The sequence below is a fragment of the Haemaphysalis longicornis genome, unplaced genomic scaffold (assembly GCF_048455015.1).
Source record: "Haemaphysalis longicornis isolate Haplotype H1 unplaced genomic scaffold, Haemaphysalis longicornis Haplotype H1 scaffold_4, whole genome shotgun sequence".
In the NCBI taxonomy this organism is placed as follows: Eukaryota; Metazoa; Arthropoda; class Arachnida; order Ixodida; family Ixodidae; genus Haemaphysalis; species Haemaphysalis longicornis.
The window spans coordinates 219352739-219377065 of record NW_027526361.1 but is presented as its reverse complement, the minus strand read 5'-3'; the positions used below and the strand labels follow the sequence as shown (position 1 = coordinate 219377065).

The 24327-nt window shown below is 44.4% G+C and overlaps 1 protein-coding gene across 4 annotated transcripts in view; it reads left to right on the top strand.

The window, feature by feature from the left end:
• LOC144179636 (uncharacterized) overlaps positions 1 to 12015 on the top strand; it is a 77823-nt gene extending 65808 nt beyond the window's left edge. For 3 of the 4 annotated variants that reach the window (XM_077708053.1, XM_077708055.1, XM_077708052.1), the window contains 6 exons: positions 3333 to 3504; positions 6845 to 6988; positions 7916 to 8016; positions 9034 to 9172; positions 9764 to 10015; positions 11810 to 12015. In XM_077708053.1, the coding sequence (XP_077564179.1) occupies positions 3333 to 3504; positions 6845 to 6988; positions 7916 to 8016; positions 9034 to 9172; positions 9764 to 10015; positions 11810 to 11949 (948 nt within the window). In that variant the 3' untranslated portion in view covers positions 11950 to 12015. The remainder of the gene's footprint in view (positions 1 to 3332; positions 3505 to 6844; positions 6989 to 7915; positions 8017 to 9033; positions 9173 to 9763; positions 10016 to 11809) is intronic. The other variant, XM_077708054.1, reaches the window with a different exon arrangement.
• Positions 12016 to 24327: the final 12312 nt, after the last annotated feature.

Here is a 24327-nt window from a genome sequence, read left to right as displayed (position 1 = left end):
CGTTCTAGGTGATGGTATTCGGGTAGACGCCGAGAGGACTAGTCGTTGCAATGACCACGGTGCAGCAAGCTATACGCGATCGTGGTCCTATCTCCGAGTCCGGTCCTATTTCCTCGTCGTCTTTACAGTCCCCATTCACTGCATACCCATTATTGCCCATGGCCACATATCAGAACATACCCACACGGGGCATAGTGCGTCCTTCGCAGTGTCTAAATAGGCGAACTTTTTCCAATACAATATATAAATAAAAATATATATAGTATATGTAAAGAGTCGGATACACAGCAAGAGCAATAACAAACAAGGTTTACTTACGTAGCGGCAACGGGACTTGCCTTCATCAGAGTACAGCTACATGATTTTCCAAATATTTGTGACAGCAAAATCATGTAACTGTACTCTGATGAAGGCAAGTCCCGTTGCCGCTACGTAAGTAAACCTTATTTGTTATTGTTCTTGCTGTGTATCCGACTCTTTACTTATACTATTTCTGTGCGCTTTGTGAGTTTGATCTTTCTCTATATATATATATATATATATATATATATATAGCAGTACAAGAAACTTCTCTAGGAGCCAGCAGAAATATTTCAGAAAAATGGTTACCTCACGATTAAAAACAAAAACAGTAGTTTACTGACATTTAGACTGGAGGGCCAGTCTTCATCGGAGTATATATCCCTTTATCCCTTTTTGTATACGCCAAATTGGTTGCTCCAATGGGTAATATAAGTGGAACCGATAACGTCAACCTCATAGCACAATTAGGTCCTTCAACAGCAGTTGTCTAGCTGTCGAGAAGCGGCAACAGGCAAGCAAAAAATTTTAGATTGATTAGGGGACCTGGCACCACACACATAGGTGGGCAGGGGAAACCATTATTGTAAGGAGACAGAAATTAAACCTCGGTATCCTGCAGCGCAGCTCGGTGAATGTCACTTCGCATTGCCGCGAACCGCAAAAATGAATATTCCACCCGTAGTTTAAATGTTGGTACTCCTCAATTGACAGGAGTGCTTCTCAACGAGTAGCATCCAAATGCAGATACTATCACCTTAATCTTGAATATAAAAAAGAGCCAGATTACTTATGCCAAATTGAGCGGGAGCTGCGACAGCGAGATTAGCTAAACGGTCCTCTAACGCATTGCCCCTGAGGTCCGTATGCCCAGGGACCCATGCTTAATACGCCTCGTTCACGTGTCTTGGAACAAAAAACAATAATGTGCGGTACAATGCGAATGGCAAGAGGAACTTAAATCTAATAGGATAATATGATGATTTCTGACAACTGTTGAGATAACTTACTTAGAACGGAACTATTGCTAAAAATGGTGTCATAAAAACGGTTTCGCAGTCGGGGATTCGCAGCGAATAACTTTAATCTAGAGACTGCGAAAGAAATGTCTCGCCGTTTTGAGATGCATTTGTATAAGTCGCTGACGACTCAGGCTACTTGGACAAATGCTCCCTTAAAATAGCGAATAATAGAGAGCGTGGGAGAATTTTTGCACCCGAAGGGAATGGGTTCTGAAAAAAAAACTCCGTTTCTCGGTCAATAGTGGTTATTCGGGTAACTACATATAGCCTAACGGAACTACAATCAAGGCATGTTTGAACGAATTGCACTTGAGGAGAAATTCTTTTCGGCCGCGGAGATGTAAACAATAAACTCAGTGCACAAATAAATATAGGTTTGGCAGCTCCAGGAGGAGGTACTTCATACAAGCGCAGCTAATATTGACTTTTCAACAAGAGAAATTCTTGAATGCGTACTTCTAAGTACAAAACCCGGTTCTAGACCAGCCGAGGGAGAACAAAGCAAAAACGAAGGATGCGACTATTTAACGGGCACAACAGTTTCAGCTTCTAAATAAGTCAATTACAAAAGAAGACGCAGCTAAACTTCATGACCGGGCGTAGGTAGGATCGGTACTATTGCAAAAGTCTGTCCCAGCGGTTTACTGCTGATGCCCCAAATTGCCTCTTCATGCGACCCAATGTTCTCTCCGCTGTAGTGACTGATGCATTGGTAAGTGTATTCTCATCAAGGGTAGAATTGTATACAATACCAAGATAGTTCAGCGAATTCACCTGCGGAATGACTTGATTTTTCTAAGCGAGAGACTTTCAAACTGTTACTGCAACCGGGAAGACGTGTAGAGCAGGGTTCGACACATTCAACTGTAAATGAGTGCGGTAAAAGCCATGTCTCCAACAGAGAGAGAAAGAGAGAGAGAGAGATGGACTTAAATGAGGAACAATGATGTTAGCCGAGCCCCTGCGTTGGCTAAACGGGGCTGCGAACATCCCTAGGATATCCCCTACGCGGCTGTGCAGACGGAAGACGACGGCGAAAGGGTTGACGATAAGTGCTACTGAATAAAACACTGTACGTACTTTATTGGTATTTGCTTTACTTGGCCATCCAAAACGGCTTTGCACTGGTGGAGCCCGGCTGCTCTATCTTTTGTGGGATCCGCTGTCACTGCGCGGAGAAGCTATGGTGACCCCCATCTCTGGTGTTTCTCATTCCTTGCATCACCAGTGCAAGCTGCGCCAATTTTATTTGTTACCTAAGTCTCGAAAACTGAGCGTGACGAAAAAAAAAACGCAAAGATGGCTGCCTAATAAGCCTCACCACTTCGTGAATATTTAGAAGTTAATAAGGCCTGATTCGTTTTGCTCTAAACTTTACAATCGTCCTGACGTACACGCTTTTCCTGACATTCAGTTGTCAGATTCTCAGCTTTCTCGCGCGGCGGTCACAATCAGCAGTTGCTAGGGGCAGGCAGCGCCTGCCTTTTGCCCCTTTCGTTCTTCAAAAGTATTAGTATTTTACAAACGTCGTTCCAAATCCGTCTGCTACTGCCTTCTACTTGGCCCTGCACGCGCTTTGCCATCCATTTTAGACTACGCATTCACGCGCACAACGACGGGGCGACAGGCCCGAACTAACATGCCCGCTTCGACAGTTCCATCGTGGCCGGCGACTCGGCATGGAATGGCGTCTCTTCGTGTGCGCCGACGGCTGTCTTTTCCTTTGCCTATTAATCAATGTCCTTCGCCTATTCGTCAATCTCACACCTTCTATCCCCTGCTCCCTCACTTTCTCACAACCTATACCATCGTACAACAATGGCGATCACTTTTTTTTGCCGATTAATCAATATCCTTCGCCTATTCGTCAATCGCACACCTTCTATCCCCTGCTCCCTCACTTTCTCATAACCTATACCATCGTACAACAATGGCGATCACTTTTTTTGCCAACATGACCTCCTATTGCTACTTCAACGAAATCATTGGCACGTGAAATTCTTTCCGCAGGTTTCCACATTGGCTACCGTCCCTTACATGGCACGATGCTTGTTAGATCATCCACAGCGATTCAAGTATGACCTCAGCTCCCTGCAGTATTTGATAACGGCTACGAACTACATCAGCGAAGACGTCGGAAGAAGACTTTTCGACGAGCTGAAGCTGAAGAGCTACGTTCAGGGTGAGTTTCATATTGCGCAGGAATATCAATGTATCTCTGAGAGATACACTAAATAAAACATTTCATTTCATAGCATAGATATCCCAGTTGAGAAGGCATTTTCAATGTAATGTTAAATTCTAATGGCAGACCAGGAGCTGTCGGCGAGTTCCGCAGAAGGGTATGCTGCTCGCTCAAACAGCACGTGGTCCGAAACTGCCTTTGGAACGCACCGCCTCCCGCTGGAGGAAATGCCGAAGCATGATGGGCCCTTGCAGAAGCATTTGCTTCCCTGAATTCGTTTTAAGTGCAGAACACGTTACGGGTTCGCTCTGACGTCGTAGCTCGCTGTGAGGCTCTTCGATGTCAAGCGAGCGCCGGAATCAGGCGACACAGCGAGATTTCGGACCCAATTACGGCCCCCAGGCGCAGCCGTCGCCATGGCGTTGCCCACAAGACTGAAAAAAGAAGTGGCGCACATAGTCCTAACCGCTCAAAGCTCGTCAACCCCTAGCGCTTGTCATGCATCTTCCCGTAATTTAGCCAAAAGAAAACAGTACATTTGAGGCAAAATATACGTAATTAACCGGCAGTCCCGCGTTCAATTGATTAGGAACGCCGGTTGCGTTCGTTTTTAATGCGGAGCATTCTTTGCCGAGTACCCCCACAGCTAGGACCGTGTAAAGCCCTGCATTTCCACAAAAATGGAGATATCCTAAAAGTTCCGCCTGTAATCGTTATAATAATAAACAATGGAGAAAATTGGTTGGACAAAACGTTGGAAAAATAAAAAATACAAAAGATTTTAAAGAATAATGGAAAATTGTAAAACGTCTAACGCAGGCCCTTTCTACAATGCTGATTTTGTGAAAGTTCCACCTGGAATCGTTATTATAGGGGAAATGGAGATAATCCGTCAAAAGAAATTTCCAAAAACTAAAAAATTAGAAAAATTTAATATAAAACAGAAATTGGCAAACCGTGTAACGCCGTGCTTTTCCACAATATTCCCGATTTCTCGAAAGCTCCAAATATAATCGACATTATAATGTAAATGAACGTGATTTGTCAGATGAAATTTGGAAAACCCAGAAAATAAGCAAAATAGTTAAGAGTTACGAAAAATGGCAAAACGAATAACCCATGCCATTTGCACAATAACGCAAATGTCGCGAAAGTTCCACCTGTTATCGTCTGGTACCGTAAATGTATATCATTGTGTCGAACGAAATTTAGGAACATTTAAAAAATAAGAAAAATATAAAATAAATACAGAAATTGCATATCTTGTCGTAGAAACTGCAGAATATTGCAGATTTTGTGAAAGTTCCGAATGTAATCCTTATAATAACGTAACTGGGGATTATTGGTAGACGGAATTTTGAAAAACTAAAATATAAAAAAATATTCAAGAATTACATCAAATGCCAAAACGAATAAACCATGGCAATTCCACAATAATGCAGATTTCCGGAACATCTGCAATCGTTTTAATACTGTAAATGGAGATATTTGTTCGAACGAAATCTGGAAAAACTATGAAAAATGAGAAAAATATACAATAATTACAGAAAATGGGCAACCGTGTACCGCGGTACACTTGCACAATACTGCAGACTTGGCGAAAGTTCTAAATGTGATCGTTAGAACAATGCAAATGGAGATAATTGGTAGACGAAATGTTGAAGAAGTAAAAATAATAGAACAATAAGAATATGCGGAAAATGGCAAAACGTATAACGCATGGGGTTTCCATAATAATGCAGATTTCGGGAAAGTTCCACCTGCAGTAATTATTATAGAGTAAATGGTGATCATAGGTCGAACCATACTTTGAAAAAAAAAATTAATAACAAAAACACGAAAATACGGAAAATGGCAAATCGTATAACGGCCTGCATTTTCACAATATTGCAGATTTTGTGGAAGCTGAAAGTGCAATCGTTATATTAGCGTCAGTAAGATCATTAGTAGAAAGTAATTTTGAAACTCCAAAAAAATCTGAAAAGTATAAAAGAAACTACGGAAAATGGCGAACCGCGTAACGTCCTGCATTTCTACAATAATGCAGATCGCGCGGAAGTTCCAAATGCAATCGTTAAAATAACGTAAATGGAGATAATTGGTCGGACGAAACGTTTCAAAACTAAAAAATAACAAGAAAAATAATAAATAATCACGGAATATAGCAAACCCTATAAACGCCCTGCATTTCCACAATAATTGAGATTACACGAATGTTCCACTGATTGATTGATCGTACGGTTTAACGCGCCGACGCAACGCAGGCGATGAGGCGCGCCGCAGTGGAGGGCTCCAGAATAATTTTGACCACCAGGGGATCTTTATCGTGTGCCGAAATCTCGTACACAAGGGCGTTTTTGCTTTTCGCCTCCATCAGAAAAGCGGCCGCCACGGCTGGGAATCGAACCCGCGACCTCGTGCCCAGCAGCGCAACGCCTTAGCCACTGAGCCACCGCGCCGGGTACGAATGTTCCACTTCTAATAGTTATAATGTCGTTAATTAGATAATTGGTCGGACAGGATTTAAATAAATGCAAAAAATTGGGCCCATCTCCCCGCGAGGGGGACTCGAGTAAATGCGTCGCATAGGGGGTGGGTGTATTGCGTTAACGTTTAGTTCTGGGGAGTTGGTGGTAGTGAATGCGTTGTATCAGCAGCTTCTTGACGTAGTTTGAATGAGTCAAGGATATAAGGCGCGTTCGTAGACTCCCATTCTGTGTCGGCTTTGTGGCGCAGTGGGTAGAGCACCATGTACATTGCATTCCGCCCGCAGGGTCGAGGGATCGAAACCAGGCGCCGGATAGTATTTTTTTATATAGTGTAGGGGGAGGGGTGCGGACTACGACTACGGACGTCAACGCGGGTGACATCGTGAGTTACTGAAATGCTCTGCACTTAAAAAAACAAAATGTGTCTGTAAAAAGCGCGCACTCAAGAAAAGGCTATTAGAATGCTGCGCATTAGCAGATCATTCTCTGAATTTCTGGAGAATTTTTATGATAGTAAGTGGAAAAAACTGGCGTCGCAAGAAAAAAATGGCGGGTTCCAAACTGCACAGTAAGGCGCCGGCAAGAGCGGCATAAAAGAAAGAACAAAAGGAAGAAAACTCCCGCTAATGCTGTTTCAGGCAGGGGGCGCGCAAGCACCGGGAAGCGGGAAATTTTAAATGCGCTGAACAAACCTGATTGATTGACTGTAGGGTTTAAAGACGCCGACGCAACGCAGGCGATGAGGCGCGCCGTACTGGAGGGCTCCGGTTTAATTTTGATCACTTGGGGATCTTTAACGTGCACCAAAATCTCAGTACACACGGGCGTTTTTGCTTTTCCCCCAACAGAAAAGCGGCCGCCATGGCCGGGAATCGAACGCGCGTCCTTGTGCTCAGCAGCGCAACCACTGAGCCACCGCGGCGGGTGCGTTGGACAAACCTGCGTTCAATTCATCAGGGGAGGACTGAGACAGGACGTCGGAGAGCTTGATGGTTGGTAGCCGTGAGCGGATAATGGCGCCACAGCCCATTATGCTGCTGCCCATTTCCGACAGCCTTCAGGTTGTGTGAACGGCTTTAATTTTTATCTTTTCCCGGTATCGACTACAATCTTTACGTCGTCTTTTTCTTGATGAAGGGACTCTGTCTCGATGGCGTCCACCGCCGCCCATGACGAAAGGATCGTCGACCTTTTCTGGGGCAGGTGAAAGAAAAAAAGGGAAACGCCGAGGGGCAGTTCATGCGCTATGCCCAGCCAGTCGCAGTTCGAGCTGAACTTCTCGCCACTTGATTCGCAGTTTTAGTCGTTTGGGTACGAGTCGCTTCCCTTAGTAGCAAGCACGAACGCGACACGGCGTGCTCTAGCTATTTTTGTGGGTGTTGTCGCTGCACGCAGTTGCACAGCGGGCGCCCGAGAAGTTCGAAAAGGGTTTGCGAGCGGAAGCAGACAGCAATGACGTCATGAAAGAAGAGAAGACAGCCGGAGAGTTCCGGCGGACTCCACCGATTTATCAGGAGCAACTTTTCTCGGTCGACGGAGAGAACTTGGCTGCGACAGAGATCTCTATCTGCCATTGGGAAAGGATTCGGTTGCTCTCGTTCTGCTTTTGGAACGTGTTTCCTCCAAACGAAGCACAGAAGCGCTCGGAAAGTACTCCAGATGTGCCACTAGAATTCAACGTAGGGGGAATATCTGGCCTTGAACCGTGAAAGTGCGTCCTTAAATACAGCGATTTGCTCTCCAGGTGAATTGCACAAAGAAGGCGCATAAATATTGCTGCATAAATACTAGTATATCTTCTGAAATTGGCAATATTAATTTGTCCCCAAATTTTATATATTCAGGTGAATAGCAAATCGTAATTTCGGTTCTGATGTTGCAGAGTGGTGTGTGTCTTTTTTCTTTCACTTTTACGGCAGTGTACGGACAAACAGAATTCGTCTTCATCACAGGAGGTCTTCTGACCGAAGCTCCCAGATTCGGCTCCATTGGCCGCCTCGGAATGGGTGTCGAAGCCATGGTGGGGTCTTTTTGGACTTATTGCAAACACTACCCATAGGGCCGAGCAGCTAAGGATGGCTGCATAAAGAGCACCTTTATTTCTTCAGAATCGTATGCAGATTTAGCCTACTTCTTACTACTGGAGAGAACTCGACAAGAACGTCGGCCTCCCTGCTCCCTACTCCGATTCCTGAGGGAATCCAGAGTGTACCTGTACATTTAATTCTTCCTTATGCTGACCACCAAACTTCCGCAATAAAGAAATAACAAAAAGTTTCTTCGGGTTAATATATCAAAAACGTTTTGCGTAAATCACGGCTTCTTTGATCATTGTATCTCCTCAAAATAGGAGGATTTTCCCGCAGGCAAAAACCCGTTTGGCAAGCTTGCCGCCAGCAACGTATTTTATAAAGCTAATGTTTTCACGGAGGTGGTCGCGGACGCATGTCCTGTTGGTACAACGCGGGGATTATAGGAACATACGCGAAACTACGAGAACCTGCAAGACATTTTGAACCAGTCCTGTGGTGGTTCTTTTGTCAAAATTCGGGTGCACAAATAACTTTATTCAATGTTCCCCCCATGGCATCCTAAACTATAACGCTCACCAAGACCTCGAAACGGGCTCATCTAGGTTCAAGCTATGCTACATCGAGCCAAGAAATGCCCCTTTCACTGCCGATAAAGGCACACAGTTGGCGCTTCGGTACGCTCCCTGAAATGCAATAGGATCACGGAACACTTTTTTGTGATAGTACCTACTACATGGCCAGCCCAAGTCGATTTCTTTTCCTTAATTTGAGTTCCTGGAGTGGATAGAGAAATACGGTTCTTAAAAAAGGCAAAGGCCAGTAACTCAATGGAGGGAAGAAACAAGGAAATTCGGGTGCACAAAAATAGACTTTACGCAGTACAGGAGCGGTTGGAAGTCAATGGGAGAGGCCTCCGTCCTGCAGTGGACCTAATTAGGCTGTTGGGGATTATGAAGATGGCACCGATATTACTCCGTTGCAAATAAGACGTGTTTGTGGCGTAGGTGATAGACAACAAGACGGGAAAACCTTTGGGCCCTGGTCATCGCGGTGAACTTCTTGTCAAAGGTCCGGGACTGATGCGAGGATACTGGGGACGACTTGACGAGCCTTTCACTGATGCCAATGGGTGGTACCGAACAGGTAAATTGAAGTGACGGTTACGCAACATGCGTGGCCATAGGGTGCCATTACGTCCGAATAAATTACAGATGCATGGTTTGCCTTAATCTCTATTCTCCTCGTTAGACGAGTGCAAATTTACGTCTTGAAAAATCACAAAACGTGTAATCCTTGAATATGTGATATCTAAGAAACCTTTGGAAGACAAAAATAGATTATAGAATATTCACCTGACTCACTCAAAACCTATAGAATGACTTTTAAAGAGGCGAGGACATATTTAATATTTTCCTTTCTCCGCCCTTCACCGAAAATTTGTTTTCAAGAAGATGCCGAATGTTTTGAATATTGTGAGTAAAGTCCAAAAAATCCATCTTTTATAGCGAAGAGAAAAGATAAGCCGGTAATATTTGATTTCCTGACGCCGCTAGTAGCTTGTGCTGATGGTGAAGCTCTTGATAGAATTGGGCACTGATAAGGCAGCCTAAGTTAGACGAGATGAATATTTTCTGTGACTGTTGGCCCTGATGTTCAGGCTAAGTGCTTTGCAAAATAATTGGATCCATTTGTTGCACGTAACCAACCGGCCTACTCTACATTTACTCGGCGCAGGGGACGAGTGCTATTACGATGAAGATGAATGGCTTTACCTGGTGCAGCGCCTGAGTGAATTCATACATTGCCGGAACTGCAAGATCGCGCCGGCTGAAATTGAAGCAGTCCTTCTTAAGTGCCCCCAGGTTCAAGATTGCGCTGTAATGGGACTGCCCAATCCTGAAGCTGGCCAGTTGCCACACGCTGTTGTCGTGCCCAAGCCCCGAAGCGAGGATTTCGACCCCGAACACTTTCAGCGATTTGTTGATGGTTTGTATTCAATGTTACAACAGGAGTTGGTGCAACAGGGGTCCGGGCGTGTGAGGACGATAATACACTTATCACATGCGTTCTCTAAAGCTTTCAATTGCAACAAGAGCCCCATACTTTCAAACCAGCTGCGTTTTCCTGCTTCAATATTTACATCAGTGCGGATATCTAACAACGCGTTTTGCAGAGATGTTGTGTAAAGTGGCGAGGACACCTACAGAAGCTAGCAGCCTATTTTGCAGTGGATTGTAATTTGAAATATTCAGTCGTAGCTATTTAAACTTGCAAATCTTTCTGGGTGGCTTTTAATACTATACGTATGTGGGATTTCATTAAAAGCTGGAAAATACCGCTTAGATTCATGATGCGTCCCTCGTGACGAATGTTCAGTTCTAACCATACATGAACAACAAAGTGCACTGTTGGGCGAGTTGGGAGTTCATCTTAACAGAGCTACTGAGTGAACAGAAACAACGACACAGATAAACGACAGGACCTTGCACTCTTCGATTCTCATTACACTAGCTGCAGTCAGCGCTTGTCCCGTCGTTTTTCTGTGAGTTTGTTTCTGTTTGCGCTGCAGCTACATTAAAAAGAAAACAAAGTAGGACAGTGGGTGCAATACTCAAGTAAAATCCCAAAATGAAGCTGTTTGAGGGCCCAAATTAAATATTTTTTAACGCTTCTCTCCAGTTGCGATGCGCTCGCCTGTCAAGAGATGGGTTTTCTTGTTTTCTATATATATAGTACTTGTTCATCAGCTACTGTACGAAACAAAATATAATTTCTGTGAATTGCTGGCTTGTGAATAATGTAAAGTTAGCAACGGGGCCTGGTAACCAGAACGTTTCCTACAGCTTATGGGATAAAACAATCTAGAAAGCCAGCCAGTCTTTGCACACTTGGAGAAATACTTCATAGTCTTGACTTAGGCAGTATGGCATCGCAACGACCTATAAGGATATTTCTCCGAATTTTAAGGCGTGAATGTTGTAGCAGTCACTGTGGGCGGTCCTATGAGGAACGCAAAATGCCGTTTTCTTATGTTTAAAATGCATAACCAAAAATGTGAGCTTTATACTGTGAAGAAAGCACAAAAAGAGTGAATAACGTATGTTGGCTCAATATTTTCCCGAAACCATCTTAAAGATGCAGCATTTACAATACTTATTTATATTTTTAATACAATATGGAGAAACACATTTATGGATCGCCTCGGCCTGTTGTCGTAAACGGATTTGTTAGTAAACATACTCCTATAAATTAGGTGCAATTATTTTGTGTTTGTTTTGGTGCGTTGTGTAAGAGAGTATATTGTGAAACTGCTGAAAACAATTTGTGTTTAGAAAGCAAGTAATGTCGGACTGCTTAAGATATAGAATATATGAGCTAAACATCTCATTTCCCTATCCGCCGAAACTGCCTACTCACATCCAAATTCGACGTAGCAACGTTGACACGGTAATCCACGTTTAACGCGATGTCTGTGTGACTATATTTGACCTTTGACCTTTATCCTGGCCAAGCACATGGTAAGTGTTCGGGGCATGCCGCAGGAGCTGGAGAGTGGAAGGTTCCTAAACGCACGTCGTTGGGCTAAAACAATACAGTCCTTTCCTGTAAAGCCTATGAATTCGTCCATCCAATTGCAATATATCTTTCGTATCATTGTCGAATTTATTTTTGTCTTAACTGTCATTGCTAATACAGCAATGACAGTCTTGAGTTAAGTTGGCGCGTATGTTGATGGGCCAACATATCTCAGCGTATTTTTCTGTGCTTCATTTACTTCAGCAAGGGTACCAAAGTCCCTCCGGCTCGAAGGCGGAGTGACAATCGTGGATGCAATACCTCGAAACAAGCTCGGCAAGTTGGTCAGGCGAGAGCTGCTCAAGTTGGTTCTCGGTCGACGTGCTAATCGCAATGTAAATTGACTGAGGACATGACCACCTTACTTTGTTTGTTGCGAAGTACGCTTGCTAGGAAATAAACTGTGTCGACGGTGACAGCTGTCTGTGACTTTTTGTTAGAAGACTCTTCACCAAAGACCGGTTTTTAGGACTACCACAGAAACTTCCCATTTGCCACTATAGTTTCAGTCTATAGTTATAACGAAATTCGATAAGGCTACAAATCGTTATACTTCAACAGCAGGGGGATGATTATTCATAATCATCTGTATTTGCGCATTTATGACAACTAAACGAGAAACATGTCTGGAAAACTTCTGTTTTTTAGAAGGTCGTTGTTTATCCGGTGAATATAGTATGTCACAGGTTCACAGATTTTCATTCAGATTGTACTTCTCACCACGCCGGTAAGTAGCTGAAGTTCGGCTCAGTTGCCGATATGTGCTACGACCTTCGGAAACTGTGTCGCCGCAAGTTTTTTTTTGTTCTCATGAGCTGCTCCCATATTATTGATGCTCTCTTTTGTCGTGAATCGTCACATGTATCATCCTTCTTCAAATCGGTGAGCGAGATGATCGATGTTCTTTCCTAAATGGCTTAGTAAAACAGCAAGTTAGTGCTTATTTTCTAACATTCAAAGTTTAAGGTGGCTGCAAAAAATATTTCTTGGGGTAAGTAACGTACTGTTCAATACTCGCGTTTGTTTCTTAAAGAGAGTTTCTCGCACTGTGATTCAATGTCTGTCTGCGTTTTAAGCCGGAAGATATGGATAATTTTGTTGGCCCAACTACAGTGTGTATGGTACACAAAGTAACGGCATTATTTTTGTCGGTGAGGAAGTTGTGTTGTACCGCTTGTAACGTACCAGATTACGTTTCTTTTTTCAAGTTTATTTCCGTTTATTTCAGTATACGCGAGCCCGTTCATGTTATAGTCGGCCAAAACGGTCGACTTTGGGACACAAAGAAAGTTACGGACCCCTGCTTAAAAAAGGCCAATTAAAAAGCAAAATGTTCATTTGAATTTTTAACAGGTCACTGCCACCACCTACTTCACCGAAAGATCCGAAAACGACTAAAACTGTTCACGTGCCTAAAGTAGGTTGTAATGACGCCGATTCAAACTCAGAAAAATTTATTTTATTTGCTCAGTAAACGAGCTTCTTGAGCACATTATTCTAAACCACATAACCACACACCTCGAACGCCAACATATCTTATCATTTCGTCAATACGGTTTACCTGTTGCGATAACAACAGTAACCAATCTTGTAGAAATACTACACAACATATCTGTAATAAGAGGCAACCAAAAACGGGTAGACGTAATATTTGTCGCCTGTTAAAAAGCATTCTATCAATTACCACAAATTAAGGGGATCAAAAACAATCGACAACCTCAATATCCACTGGACCAAGCCTTGTAAGATAACCATATCCAATTAATTCAATACCATTCCAAACGGTACACATTAACCAATGTTACAGTTAGCGTTCCAAAGAGATGTATCATGGCCCCAACCTTACTTTTTGTAATATTAATGACCTAAAGGAATCTAGCTAACTTGCAATTTCTTGCTGATGATTGTACATTTTACCGGAAAATTACAACATAAATGGCCCTGCGATATTACAATCTGGAATAAACTTTATTTATTATTGATGCAACGCGCGCAAATGTCTTTAAATGTGACAAAATGCGCTGATTTAACAATAAGAAAAAAACCGGTATGGCTATGTTTATAATGTATATTATAGTGCTATCAAGCGGACGCAGCCACACTAATACTTGGAGGTGGTCGGCATGCAAGGCTTCAGGTGGGATTCTCAGGTTAATCATAATACATCGGCTGCCCTAGGAAGAATGTTTTCTTTCAGAAGTCGTCCTCGGTCGGGACCACCACCAAGAAGAAAATTGCCCAACAATGCTTTCGTTAGATTCTTACTTCAATACTTCAACAGTATCTGGTTGTTATAAAACAAATGCATACGCAGCTTTTTCGCTCAAAATTCCGACCTCTCAGGAACCTAGGGAAATCACTTCAGGAAAGTGATATTTGGCACAAAGGAAGAAGTCAACTCTGAGAAGACAACCTAGAAGAACCTTCCAGACTTCTGAACATTTTATGTGCAATTCGCGGTCAAATCTTACTCCCCATGCATTTCTATGGGATAGTTTCCATGGCTCAGGAACCTAGCCGCAAAACGTGGAAGACTTGAAACTGTGCGCAAAGCAAGTTTTCACCCCCAATATTAGCAGCGCAAAATAACTTTAAATTCCGCTAAATAACTGCAAAGTAATTGCTATTGAAAGGAATGCCATGAGCGGGAAATCTGCACATGTACACATAAAGTATAGCGAATACAAAGAAATGCCATAAGTACATCAATAATTAGTACGGACAACCACCTAACCAATGAAACTAATAAGGACCGCCGGAGTCCTAACCCTGCACAATCGTGTAAAACTAGAGCATTAGAGGTTGTAGTATCAGCTTCATCATGAAACTTTGACCTCGATACTTCAGAGTACACTTGTTCGCTAAAAACGAGACAATAACGTTTGAATTTAACACTATATTCAAGCTTTAAAAAATAAAGAATGCTCTAATTGCTTGAAATACGCATTTTTCCAAGAGCTAGAACACAGTAGAATGGTCTGCATTCGCCGCTAACTGCAGCCGATGCCTGCAGGTACCTCCCGTAGAATAGATCTGTACCGTACCTTGCATGGTGTTAAATAAATCTCACTTTTTGCCTTACTCCCACGATATACCGCCTCGTATGGGCATGCGCCGACCACCCAAACCCCTCTCTTCCCGCACCTTGGGTCAGTGGGTGTGCGGGCTTACCAGCTGTCAGCTCGAACTCAGGGACGCCTGATGTCCCGGGCTAGAGCAGCAGTGGTCGTTCGCGGCTTTCTGAAGTAAGAAGAGGCCACCCTCCTTTATTTTAATTTATTTTTGTCAGCTCAATAGAGCTTACTCCTCCTCCTCTTTGTTTGTTTGCGTATACATGCTTCTCAATAGCTCTATTTCTTGCTGCCGGCGAAAGATGCGCACAAGGTGGAAACTCCTTTTCACTGGTGATCTGTGAAGTCGATGGATTTGTTTCCTCGGTGAACGTCGTTAAATGTGACACAGCCTAAACACTAATCATCGGCAAACTTGAAAACTAATTCTTCGAGCCTGCCGAACCGAGAACGGTGACATACTTGCTGCCCACCAGCAGGTCGGCTGGCTCCTTCTAGACAACAACGCCCTTGCGCCCAGTTCTTCTCTTGTGACTTACCCCAGAAGAAATTTCATACCACCTTCTCCTTTCGCGGGTGCACTACGAAACATCAACAATGGCGTCCCTATTGGCGGTGAGCGGAACCACGAGTGGCGCTGCGAAGTGCGTCGTCGTGACGTCGGATTAGGGATTCTCGCATTTTTCGGCTGCTCCACTCCAGCTCGCTCTCCCTGCTGTTTCCTCTGTGTTCGGTGGACTTTTGATGCTTGCCGGCGCCATATTTTGTCTGTGCGTAACTTTTTATCATAATAAAGACCCGAAATCACATACACTAGCTCAAGGAGTGATGTAACGTTAAGTTTTTGATACCGCTCCAGAAGAAAGATTACCCGCGTCGCCCCATTCCTTGCGAAGCCAGTCCAGTGCGGTGCGCGAAGAGTCGGAGCTAGGCGTCAGCTGCTGTATGGAGCAATCTTTCAAGCGAACGGACGGTCACCCGCTAATAACCGACAACAACTAAAACCCAAGACGAAAACAAATTCCAGGCCTTCTGGGTTGTCGGCTTTGGCAGAATGGTTTACGATTTCATGTATGCAAGGTGATTGTAAAACAGCTTTTGTAACCTTGCCGAACCATCGAAATTATTGTGTCACATCACTTTACGTCGTCATCGCATGACAATATGCTGACGTGCACAATGCGACGCAAAAGATGTAGGTTGACTTCCAAATGAGCTGCTGCGTGTATAGGCGGCTGCTGGTTTTTTACCAGTCTTCTAACCAGTATGGAGGTTTATTGGGCAAAGCATTAGCATTTGAGCACTACATCCATGACGTGGTCGGCACAAGCTCGGAGTCTGTGCTCTTGTATACAGGGCACGGTGCCATAACCGCTTCATCCACAAAGCAATCGTAATTTCAACCTCTCTGATGTTTGTAGATGTGAACCAAAGGCCAAGACTTAGGAATGACACACTCATTTCCCATTACTGTTTTCTGTGCTTATAAACCGTAAGTACGGAGAGGAGCCAGTGCTAGTCAATTTTGTCCATTTCTGCATGTGCGCCGCCATAACATGTTTTTTTCCATAACAGATACGCACGCATGTACGCACGCATGCACACACACAAACACACGCAAGTACGTCCATACGTTTTGCATACGTTTGGCAGTGGGCACGGCAGCAGCACAAGGATGCGGTTCACGAACCCTTTTGTGTTCCTTATCCAGATCGCAACGGGATTGCTGGTGTCACCGTTTGAAGCATCGCCTACCCGAGTCACGCCCAAGGGGCCGCTGCTGATACCGTGGCCAGCTGGATTTGAACCGATCTGCCAGCCTACGTCACTTCACGACTACTATCCCAGCGCCGCCACCGGGAACGCGATCCTATGGCGCAGTGCGTCATACACATCGCCGGAGGATATAAAGCAGCCGACTCAAGGGGCGTCCAGCAGTGGGCACGGCAGCAGCACAAGGATGCGGTTCACGAACCCTTTTGTGTTCCTTATCCAGATCGCAACGGGATTGCTGGTGTCACCGTTTGAAGCATCGCCTACCCGAGTCACGCCCAAGGGGCCGCTGCTGATACCGTGGCCAGCTGGATTTGAACCGATCTGCCAGCCTACGTCACTTCACGACTACTATCCCAGCGCCGCCACCGGGAACGCGATCCTGTGGCGCAGTGCGTCATACACATCGCCGGAGGATATAAAGCAGCCGACTCAAGGGGCGTCCAGCAGTGGGCACGGCAGCAGCACAAGGATGCGGTTCACGAACCCTTTTGTGTTCCTTATCCAGATCGCAACGGGATTGCTGGTGTCACCGTTTGAAGCATCGCCTACCCGAGTCACGCCCAAGGGGCCGCTGCTGATACCGTGGCCAGCTGGATTTGAACCGATCTGCCAGCCTACGTCCCTTCACGACTACTATCCCAGCGCCGCCACCGGGAACGCGATCCTATGGCGCAGTGCGTCATACACATCGCCGGAGGATATAAAGCAGCCGACTCAAGGGGCGTCCAGCAGTGGGCACGGCAGCAGCACAAGGATGCGGTTCACGAACCCTTTTGTGTTCCTTATCCAGATCGCAACGGGATTGCTGGTGTCACCGTTTGAAGCATCGCCTACCCGAGTCACGCCCAAGGGGCCGCTGCTAATACCGTGGCCAGCTGGATTTGAACCGATCTGCCAGCCTACGTCACTTCACGACTACTATCCCAGCGCCGCCACCGGGAACGCGATCCTATGGCGCAGTGCGTCATACACATCGCCGGAGGATATAAAGCAGCCGACTCAAGGGGCGTCCAGCAGTGGGCACGGCAGCAGCACAAGGATGCGGTTCACGAACCCTTTTGTGTTCCTTATCCAGATCGCAACGGGATTGCTGGTGTCACCGTTTGAAGCATCGCCTACCCGAGTCACGCCCAAGGGGCCGCTGCTGATACCGTGGCCAGCTGGATTTGAACCGATCTGCCAGCCTACGTCACTTCACGACTACTATCCCAGCGCCGCCACCGGGAACGCGATCCTATGGCGCAGTGCGTCATACACATCGCCGGAGGCTATAAAGCAGCCGACTCAAGGGGCGTCCAGCAGTGGGCACGGCAGCAGCACAAGGATGCGGTTCACGAACCCTTTTGTGTTCCTTATCCAGATCGCAACGGGATTGCTGGTGTCACCGTTTGAAGCATCGCCTACCCGAGTCACGCCGAAGGGGCCGCTGCTGATACCGTGGCCAGCTGGATTTGAACCGATCTGCCAGCCTACGTCACTTCATGACTACTATCCCAGCGCCGCCACCGGGAACGCGATCCTATGGCGCAGTGCGTCATACACATCGCCGGAGTATATAAAGCAGCCGACTCAAGGGGCGTCCAGCAGTGGGCACGGCAGCAGCACAAGGATGCGGTTCACGAACCCTTTTGTGTTCCTTATCCAGGTGAGCAAATGATTCGAGAAATGTTTTAAAAGTGACGATGTGTTTTTGCTCCTGCTGCCGTGCCCCCGGCCTGTTCATGACATGTTGTGTCAACTCTGCATCACTCCGTTTTCTATTGCTTTTGAGTGGCGACATTGAAGAAAACCCAGGCCCTGACGAAGTGTCTATCTCAGTTCGGCTGAAGGCTATTGTGGAGGATATCGCAGAAATAAAGAAGTCAAAGGATTCAACTAACGAGAATCTCAAAGCTATTAATAAGAAGCTTGAGAAAATCACCTTCCTAGAAAAACAAGTGACTGAATGCATGTCTAAAATTTCTCAGCTTGAGATAAACCTTGCCACGATGACGAAAAAAGTAGACGAGTTGGAAAACCATAGCCGTCGATCGAATTTGATTATCTACGGTGTCCAGGAACAATCCGAAGAAACCACAGAATTGTTGCAGGAAATAGTTACAAAGAAAATATTTAACGACATTCTAAATGTACGAACATCAGGATTCGAAAGAATTCACCGTTTGGGCCGCCCTAAGCCAGGAGAGGAAGCAAATAGCAGGCCGATAATACTAAAGCTAGTGGATTACCGGGACAAGGCCATGATTTTCAAAGAATGCACAAAGCTAAAAGGATCTGACTTTTCCATTAGCGAAGACTTCTCGCGCTCCATGCGTGACATACGTAAAAAACTGTGGGCTAAAACTAAAGAAAATCGTGATCGCAATGAAAAAGTGTCCCTGATCCGAGACAAAGTTCGCATAAATAACCGTCTATTTGCTTGGAATGACGAGACAGGCGACCTTATTTCACTTGAAAAAAACGAAAGCCAACCCCCAGTCATCGAAACGCGGCGCAGCCAGCGAAGACGCCCTTAACGCTCCTGAATCTTAACGCTCGTAGCCTGGTCAATAAAGTGCACCAGCTGGAAGCACTGCTTTGGGCATTCAAACCTGATGTAGTAACAATTACCGAAACCTGGCTCTATCCGAGCGTATCTGATCAAGAAGTCGTACCACCCAACTACAGGATTGTGCGCAAAGACAGGGGCTCTAGGGGAGGGGGCGTGGCAATCCTTTTTAAGCAAGGCATCGATTACTCTCTTATGGGCGACGTGCCAAATGTTGAGGCCGAATGGTGTAATATACACTTGAACGATAGTGCTCTCTTTGTTGGTGCCGTCTACAGACCCCCTAACGCTGACACTGATTATCTGGCTCCATTATACGACTATATGCACACCCATATGCTAGGTAGCAAAATAGTCATGTCAGGGGACTTCAACTTTCCCGGAATAAACTGGAACTCTGTCACAGCGTCGCATGCCGCCGAAAATGTGTTGTTTGACATAATGTTTTCGTTTAATCTCGGGCAAGTTGTTGAAGAACCCACTCGTATTCACGGGGCGTCCAGTTCAATTCTGGACCTTGTTTTTATTAGCGACCATTTCCTATCCTACAAAATAGACGTGGAAATTTTTGATGGTGTATCTGATCACAAGGCTGTTCTTTGTACATTACCGACTGCATTTGTTGTTCACCCACGAGCCCATGAACGTCACATACTTGCATTCCAAAAAGCAGATGACAATGCGATAATGACTTATCTGGTGCACGAATTTCCCGATTACTACGAACTCTGTGAAAATAAACGGTCCAGCATTGATGACGTGTGGTTATCATTAAAGAATCACGTTGTTCACTGCATCAAAACTTTTGTCCCCACTGTAGTAAAAAACGCAAGAAAAAAGAGACCATGGATTAATCGAGACATAATTCATATCAAACGCAGAATCAAGCGACTAAGAAAATCCAAGAAGTCTCGTTTCGGTTCTGATTACCGGGCACAATTACATTCCCTGACGTTGTCATTAAAACATAAAATTCGCGACGCTAAGAAACACTTTTCAAACGTCACATTGCATAGTTTTATCAAGACAGCTCCCGAAAAGTTTTACCAGTACATGCGCAGTTCGCAAAATCGTAATTCCCAGCCGTCCGGCTTAGACGCAAAGCAAAAAGCAAACGAGTTTAACGATTACTTCCGAAGTGTTTTCACCCTCGACAATGGTCGAACTCAGCCCTCTTTAATAGTGCGTGATTATTACTTGTTGGGGACGCTATCAATTGTTGAATCTGGTGTTCTATCCTTATTACTCAATTTCGATGAGAAGAAAAGTACTGGTCCAGAAGAAATTCCTAATAGTTTTCTAAAACGGTACGCAGAGCCGATTAGCAAATATCTTCACCTTCTGTATGCAAAATCACTCCGGGAAGGTTCCATCCCTAAGGAATGAATAATAGCTAAAATAATCGCTATACACAAATCAGGGGATGCCTCTTGCCCATCAAATTACAGGCCTATCTCACTTACTTCATCCTGTTCGAAAATTCTTGAGCATATCATACTAAAATTCCTCACTGAAGCCGTTGAAACAAATAGCCTGCTTAATCCGAACCAGCATGGTTTTAGACGGGGATTATCGACTACCACTCAGCTAATTGAAACTATACATGATCTTTCGAGAGCCGTAAATGAGCAAACACAAACTGATGTTATTTTTCTAGACTTGTCTAAGGCGTTTGATCGTGTGTCACATGTAAAACTCATCTCTAAACTAACCAGTGTTTTCGGTGATGGTCCCCTCATTCGCTGGATCCATAATTACCTATCTGATCGGCACCAATATGTCCAGTATGGCGACTATGCGTCTGAAATTGTAAAAGTTAGTTCTGGCGTGCCTCAGGGCAGTGTTCTGGCTCCGTTATTGTTTTTAATATTTATTAATGATATAACGGATAATATTGATGTAAAGATCCGGTTATTCGCAGACGACTGCATTCTTTATCAGGAAATTAGAAACAGAAATGATCAGCTGAACCTCAATAACGCCATTAATAAAGTAGCTCGATGGTGCAGCGACTGGCAAATGCAAATAAACACTGAAAAAACCGTTTCTATGACCGTGACGCGCAAGAAAGTAAAATTACATTTTTGCTATCACATTAACGATTTGGTTCTTAAATCAGTTGATGAATATAAATACTTAGGTGTAATAATTTCGTCTAATCTTACTTGGAAGGCACATGTGAAGCATGTTACATCTAAAGCCTACAACAAGCTTTTCTTTTTGAAGCGTACTTTGAAAGAAGCCACGTATGAAACAAAGCTTCTCGCGTATACTACTTTCATACGCCCAGTTCTGGAATACGCTAGTGCCGCCTGGTTCCCGGCCTCAAAGGCGAGCATTGCTTTATTGGAAAGCGTTCAACGTAAGGCTCTGCGCTTTATCTTTAACCGGTACAGGGGTAGTGACTCTCCAACTGAAATGTCAGAGCAAGCGGGCCTTAATGAACTGGAAAAGCGTGCCAAAGTGAACCGCTTGAAGCTTCTGTATTTACTCTTTCACAATTCGTTAAAGATAAACTCCGATACCTACATTCGAACCAATAAAACCCGTCCTACGCGATACAAACATTCACACACACTCGAAGAATACGATTGCAATAACGACACGTTCTACTTTTCTTTCTTTCCCCGCGCCATCAGAGAGTGGAATTTATTAAATCGCTCCATCACTCAACAAACAAAAGTAGACAAGTTCACTTCTCTAGCAGAAATGGCTATCCTCTCTCGATAACAGGTCTTCCATGCTACGTGCGCCAATGTGTGTGATTTCGATACTTTTTCAGCAAGTGCTATCTTTTTTCGGCGTTTACCTTTATTGCTTTTATTATTGTATAATTTCTGCGTTGGTTTCGATACCTTATGAGCAAGCGCTATCTTTTCTTTTCTTCGCCGTTTTATCTCTGTTACCTCTATTGTATTGAATAATTTCTCTGCTACTGCAAGCTCTGTACTTCGAGTCAATTGTCGATATACTTCTTCGTTAACTATTGTAAAAAAAAAATCTGTTCGACATGTGTTCTTTGACTATGCCCGCTCCTGTAAAAATCCCAGAAGGGATTGACAGTATCAATAAATAAATAAATAAACTCACCTGCTTGCTAATCACGTATGCGGTAAAATTACAGTAACACTGCTTGTACAGACCTGGAAGGACATTTACGGTACATTTATCACAGCCATATCTTCCTTATATTCAGACATGCGTTAAAGTAAAACTGGGCTTAAGAGAGCAAAAGTAATTTCTTCAATTCATGGAACGTCCTCCCGAGTAGACCAGGATTACGTGTAAAGGAATGGGAAACAATAAAACAGCTGCTTGAACATATTCATCGGTTTCCATTCCCGTTATACAGGAGGCCGCTACGTGTACTATATATTCCGTCCGTTAGCGAGTATATCAGGCCTTCGACACTTTAATCATGTCATAACCATTCCAATTAAGAGTCAGCTCGTTATGAAAACGAAGGTTACGATAAAATTCGGTGCACAAAATCCGCCTTCCAGTAATCTGAACAACGTCCTCTGCGCCGCTTCGCGGTGGCGCAGCACAAACCTTCTCATTGTCTTTGCATGCGAATAATCAACTCGCGCTGCAGATATGCACCTTCTTGCACGCAGGCATAACGAAAGCCAATTTGTGAAGAAGTGAGTGTATTTCCTCCAAAAAATCCGCGTGTTGAAGGAATTCGGGAATGAGCTTGGGGTGCGGTCTGATTGCGGTGACCATTGCCGGGAACGCACTGCCTCACCAGGGCAAGATTGGTCACCCTGGTGTAGTAATGGCCACAACCTCCCATGAATAAGCAAATTTACCCTCGGCTCTTACGTCCCCATTGGCTGCGAAGCAAATGACCACGGCGGCGGTCGGACCTGTCAGGCAGCAGAGGGAGCTAAGAATCGCTTGATCTGGACAGGCCGCCATTGGAATCTGAACCGGCAACGTTTACACGAGAACCTTATCTGGTGTGGCGAGTTTGGAGGTGTTGTTGGAGGAATTAGAGGGCATTAAACGGGATGTAATAGTCCTTAGCGAGGTTAGGATTACAGGCGAAGACTTTACAGGGCTGAAAATGGACATGTTCTATGTTACCGTGGTCTAGTGGACAGAAGTGAACTGTGAGTGAGATTTCTAGTCAATAAAAGCATAGCTGGCAAAATAGACGAATACTATAGCATTAACAACAAGGTAGCCGGTCTTGTAATTAGACTTAATAAGAGGTACATATTCAAGTTGGTACAGGGCTAGGTGCCTACATCCAGCCACGACCAACAGCTAGTTTAACCCTTCTATGGCGATGTGGAATCGGCAATGGCTAAAGGAAAAACACAGTATACCGTAATTATGGAAGACTTCAATGCCAAAACCTGGCGACAACGCAGTTGGGAACTATGACCTGGGTTTTAGATTTAACACAGGGGACATATTAGCCGAGTTCAAAGGACGAAATAATCTACGCATCACGAATACCTGTTTCTGCACACAGGAGGACCGGAAGTGGACGTTCAGGTGCCCGAACGGTGAGAGTAAAAATGAAGTAGACTTCATACAATGCGATAACCCTGGCGTCGTGTATGCTGTGGAAAAGCTCAAACGGGTGAGGTGTAGTGACCACCGTATGGTGGTCACTACACCTCACTCGTCACTACACCTCACCGACACTACACCTCACCCGTCACTACACCTCAGTACACCTTACTTGCCCTTGCTGATTTGCGTTAACTCTTCGTTTGTTGTGTTTCTCTGTGGATATGTTTAATTGCTACTTTTTGTTGTGTGAATTCTCACTCCTGCCATAGCCCCAAATTGGGGGCTGCAGTATGTATAAATAAATAAATTAAAAATAAATAACTAAATAAATAAATAAATACATATATAAATAAATAAATTAAAAAAAATAAATAAATAAATAAATAAATATATGATAAGATCTCGAATTAGGCTAGATTTGAAGTGGGGCCATAACAAGCTACTACTAAAGAAGCCGATCAATGAGCTAACAGTAAGACGGAAATTTGAAGAATTCAGAACTCAAAAAGTTCATTATCATTATCATCATCATCATCATCACGATCGCGCTGCAGAACCGATATTCAGCTCTAACAAAGAAAGCAGAGTCTACGACGCAGGAACCCGCGACAATCTTACACGCATTATCACGGAGTGGGCAGTAGAAGTCAGACGTACGATCGCTAGACAGGATACTGGTAAACTTTCCCAGGAGTCGAAAGATCTAATTAGGAAGAATGTAAAGCATGGAAATCTCCGCCAAAGCTCCCAGAATAGAACTAGCGTAGCTATCGTAGTTAATCAATAAGCGTATGACTGCT